Source organism: Prenolepis imparis, unplaced genomic scaffold, assembly GCF_030444845.1.
Source record: "Prenolepis imparis isolate NDT839.2.m4 unplaced genomic scaffold, iyPreImpa1.0 SCAF_2, whole genome shotgun sequence".
NCBI classification, from domain to species: Eukaryota; Metazoa; Arthropoda; class Insecta; order Hymenoptera; family Formicidae; genus Prenolepis; species Prenolepis imparis.
In genome coordinates, this window is record NW_028141160.1 from 4676874 (window position 1) to 4681703 (window position 4830).

General features: G+C 43.7%; 1 protein-coding gene across 1 annotated transcript; it reads right to left on the reverse strand.

The window, feature by feature from the left end:
• Positions 1 to 3496: 3496 nt before the first annotated feature.
• On the reverse strand, positions 3497 to 4548 carry LOC145945859 (uncharacterized). The gene has a single exon (XM_083055074.1). It carries the CDS (start codon positions 4546 to 4548, stop codon positions 3550 to 3552), a length of 999 nt encoding a protein of 332 aa, XP_082911200.1. The 3' UTR covers positions 3497 to 3549.
• Between the last annotated feature and the right edge of the window lie 282 nt (positions 4549 to 4830).

Below are 4830 nucleotides of genomic sequence, written 5' to 3' on the forward strand. Positions count from 1 at the left end.
CAGAATTTTGGATTAACGGTGGATGACCCTTGTTATCGATTGTCGGAACGACAATCTTGACGGAGGGGGGCAGTGTTACGTCCCTGATCTTTCTTCCCCTGAATATCATCCCTTGAGTGTCATCGAGGAGCTTCATCGTAAAGGGGGTTATTTATTGACAACCGCCCTGTCATTGTTTTTCGGCTCCATGACAGTTCTGGTCTGGCTGACGCATCGAGCGGACGTATGTGGATCAGACAAGCTTTCTTACATTGTACATGCAAATAATATTGTATCTCGTTGCTTTCGCGTATTGGGTTGTGATATTAAAGGTTGTTGCTTCCTTACGAGAGTGGATTCATTTCGCGCGCGAGTGAGTGCGAGAGTGAGTGTGACATTTTTGCGAGAACCGCAAAAACCGTCCCGAGGACATAACAATATATATATATATATAAGCAATTGTGTTCAAACTTTGTGAAAAAGGTAGACACACATTTGTATATCATAGAGATATAAGAATACTCTATGGTATATATATGTTTACTGTCATCGACACGCTTAGATAAATTTAAAAACGCGTGCGATAGAACATAAAAATATATTATGTTGTCTAATTTTAATATGTTGAACATAATTCGAAATTGTTTTATGACATGCATGTAAATCTATAATATAGATTACTGTCGATAATAACGGAATTAAAATTGTCGATAATTTCCGACAATTTTAATTCCGCTTAGATGAGGGCGCTAACCCGTTGGAGTTCGGTCGTCACTCCGGCATCCCCTTAACTGCTGTTTATTTGGCGCTATTTATTAATCCTCAAAAGTGTAGCCAGTTCCGAGTAGCTCCAGCTTACTCGGAAGTAAAAGCATCATTAGATGAAATCGCATGTGAGGTACCGAAATGCCTCAAAAGAAAGCATCCCGACCATTCGATATTCTCGATGTCCACTGAAAATTTAAACTATTGGAGAAACAATAATATCGACGATGCAAATTTATGGAACGAAACTGAAGGGACGCAAATAATAGATACGCTCGACGAATATTGTTACGTCCGGGGGTGCAGTTGCGGCGTAAATTTTACGAAATTTAAATCGCGACCTACGAACTCGAGCTGCGGGGCGGACTACGTCGTATTTCGGAATTACTCCGGGGATACCCACGACGACAGGTATTTCCTTTATGGTCACGGTTGCGTTTTGGGAGAAAGGGAGCGTTTCGTATAGATTCGATTACTGACGAATCAGTCCATGTATCCGCGGAATCGTTCGAGTGAATCGTTGACGGAGTGGAAAATAGTGATTATTGTATTACCATCCGAGTCGATACGGTAGGGTTCTTCACCACGGCGGTACAGAAGGTAAGCTCGTTGGCAATGATAACAAGGGTGGTCGATGTCACGTGTTTTCGACAGTCGGTAAAAATTGCAGACTGAGCAAACGACTCCGGTCGGTACGTCGTCGATAACGAGGAGATGCTTAGCGCAAGTTAACCACTCAGATTGCACGCCAATAGGTAAACGCATACGGCAATCCGTACAGAGAGCGGCACTTGTTTCCTTATTAATAAAACCGATTATCCGTTGGCAGTACGGGAGGTTATTTAGAGTTTCTTCAATAGTTTCTTCCTCGGAATCGTCCTCGGGGAGGAGCAAAGTGGTGGGGATGTCCAAGTGTGACGGTATTATTGGACACATAGGAGTTAATTGTTTAAACTAATGTTAGTTAAAATAAATAGTTGCCATGAGGTCGATTTGAATGTTCTAACACGTTCACGAAGTTTCTAGATATTCTGGAAAGATTTAGAATTTTCCAAAGGGTTGACTGTAGGATACCTACTGCAGTTTTATGAGGGCCATAAACTGACCCTTGATAAAAAAAAAGGTTTCGCACGATTTCTCTTTTTAGGAGATGAGAAAATTTAAGACGCGCAGAGAATATTCTGGAAACCACGTGGTAAGCTAATATTTCTAAAATTGCAAGAGAATTTATTAGTTATTATTGTTAAGTGATTCAAAAATGCGTAGACGTAGTTTCCGAAATAGATTCTTGTATTTCGCGGGTTCCCGGGCAGAAGGGAGGCTCGTGTTGTAAAGAAATATCTTGAGCACCTACCTTATTTAATTTCCAAGGAATGGACAACGACTGGATGGCGATGATCCGGGGTACCCGCGTTGTAGAGGGTGTACAGGATGCCAGACCTTTCTGCAGATACCTTGTACGGCGTGGATCGTTGTCCGGGATGTCGTTCAATGGCACCTTGGAATTCTTGATTTCGATCGCGTGCAATTGAGTAGGCCACTCCCGTAATTTAACGTCCGCGTGATTATTATTATTATTATTAATGCTAAAAGGCACGGAGTCGCCGAACAATCTATCGTATTCCGCGTCGTTGTGATAGTCGATTCCAATGAAATTAGAGAGACCACGTGTTGATTCAGTGCGATGTAGTCGTGCTGTTATACGCCGTAGTTGATTCTTTCTTCCTGCACGGCGTGTTTTAGGCATTATAAAATTTAAACATTCTGAACGTCGTTTCGCTTCTGCAATAACTAACGTGCGGCGGTCCTCACTGTTCGTTGTTGCTTTCGGCGAGAGATTATGAGCGGTTCGTCCTCTCTGAATAATCACTACGAGGTTCAGGAAATATTTCTATGTTATAGAATAGTAATTTGTTAGGAATGGATTATTTGACGCGTGTTTTAGGCATTGTAAAATTTAAACGTTCTGAACGTCGTTTCGCTTCTGCAATAATTAACGTGCGGCGGTCCTCACTGTTTGTTGTTGCTTTCGGCGAGAGATTATGAGCGGTTCGTCCTCTCTGAATAATCACTACGAGGTTCAGAAAATATTTCTATGTTATAGAATAATAATTTGTTAGGAATGGATTATTCGGCGTGTGCAGGCGAGAGAATTCGAGATGCGTTGTAGAAATAATATAGGCTTGGAGCTACACGAGGTTGGAACTAATTTAGAATGAATTTAGAATATATATATAACACTTTTATTCTAGTATAACACTACGAGTAATACAAAGTATCTAAGTTAAATTTTAGAGTTAGAATCTTAGAGTTAAAGTTAGAATTAGAGTCTTAGAATTAGAATTAGAATCTTAGAGTTAGAATTTGAATTTTAGAATTCGGAGAGAGTCTTAAAGGTGACTGCTCTGCTTGACGGCGCGATTAGAACTAAGCTCCTCTGGGCTCGCTCTGAGGTCCTTCGGTTTTCGGCAGCTCGGTTGCGGCGGCCGAGAGTGGGGGAACTCTCTAGGGTAGGGAGTTGCCGTGGTAGGGAAGTTCCCAGGTGCTGCGGAGCGCCGCGCTCAGGCACTAGGCGGAGTTAGACGTCATGGCCGGCATTGGCGCGCATTTCGAACGGTGTTATAAGAACTTAGAATTATTTTGCATAAGAGTGAAAAAATTTAAGTAGCCGGACGTGACACCTCCCCCCTTAGAAGAAAAAGTTGGACCATGTCTAACTTTTCAGTTCTATATCATAGTGGGTATAATTTTATTTATGCTTAATGTTAAGGTTAACACTTTCTTATTTCTTAGTGGTGAACGAGTCTATACCTCTTCGTTGAGGAGGTTGCGCAATTCTTTATAATTTACATGCGCTTCACTTTTCACTTTTTGTATTGGTGGGGAGTCTTCTTCTTGTGAAGGGGGGGCTAGGGGTGTTGATTCTTCCTGTACGGGTAGTGGTCCCAGTGGTGGTTGCTTCCTTTTGTTATTTTGTCCTCCGTCGGCCGGTCTTCCCATGTGTAATAATATGTTCGTGACTGATGTCCATACGGCTCCCAGGAGGTGTAGGCTCCATCCGTAAACGGAGTGAAGCGCGTAGCCATGGATCAGTGTGTCTATTATTAATTTGGCAAGTCGTGCGACGACAAAGATGCCCAGCACTCCGGCGCTGGCGGATCCGAAACTTATGAAACCTTTCCATAAGCGTGCTCCCGTGTTTTCTGCTAGCTTGTCGAGTGTTTTCTCGTCTAGCAGGTTTAGCATGGATAGACTTCCTGTGGGGACTTCGTGTCCCATTGCTCCTCTGGCGATCGTGTTGAGCATTGAGGGTTTTTCCATCGGGAACATGATGTGGTCGCGCAGACGATCCAGGTCTTCGCTGGTGTAAATGCCGCTGGAGGCGAGCGAGTCAGGGCTTACGTATCTCCATGACGGCTTGGTCAATGGCTGGATTGTCGGAGGTGCGATTGACTCCACTGGTTTCGGTGTCAGTCGGTACCATATGTTGTGCACTTGGTACATCGCTGGTAGAAGTTCGTTGCAGTCCCTGAGTGTTCCAGATTTTGTGAGTATTTTTGATCTGGGTAATAGGAAAAGGGATTTATTCTGGTGGGTGACGGGAAGCTCGTTGTAGCAATTGTCGACGGGTCGTACTCGGCATTCCACAGGTACGCATTTGATGAGGTGGATAACCTCGCCAGCTGTAATGGCGGTGTACCCTGGTGATTTCATAATTCTGTGCGCCATCTCGTCTGGTGCAATGCTTGCAAGGGAGAGAGCGTTGAGCAGGATTTGTCTCTCTAGGGCGCATTTCTGTTCCATTATGTCTAGTTGTGATAGCTGTGTTCTGAGGTGTTTTTCTACGTAAATAAACTTGGAGTTTACGTACGAGAAAATATCAAGATTGTCGATTTTGATTTTTGAACGACCTTTGAACACGCGTCCTGGCTGCGTTTCGAGGACGCAGAGCTTGGGGTGCTCAGTTCGCTGGAGTTTATATCCACAGATGTTTGTCTCGGTTGTGCGTGCCAGCGCGAACGTGGTATCTTGTGTCGTTACCGTGTAGACCGTTGGGGAGTCCTTATGCGATGATTTCGGTGATAA

What these genes read in the sequence shown, in the direction of transcription:
- LOC145945859 (XM_083055074.1), bottom strand. Translation starts at nt 4,548, where the DNA reads ATGGAACAGAAATGCGCCCTAGAGAGACAAATCCTGCTCAACGCTCTC.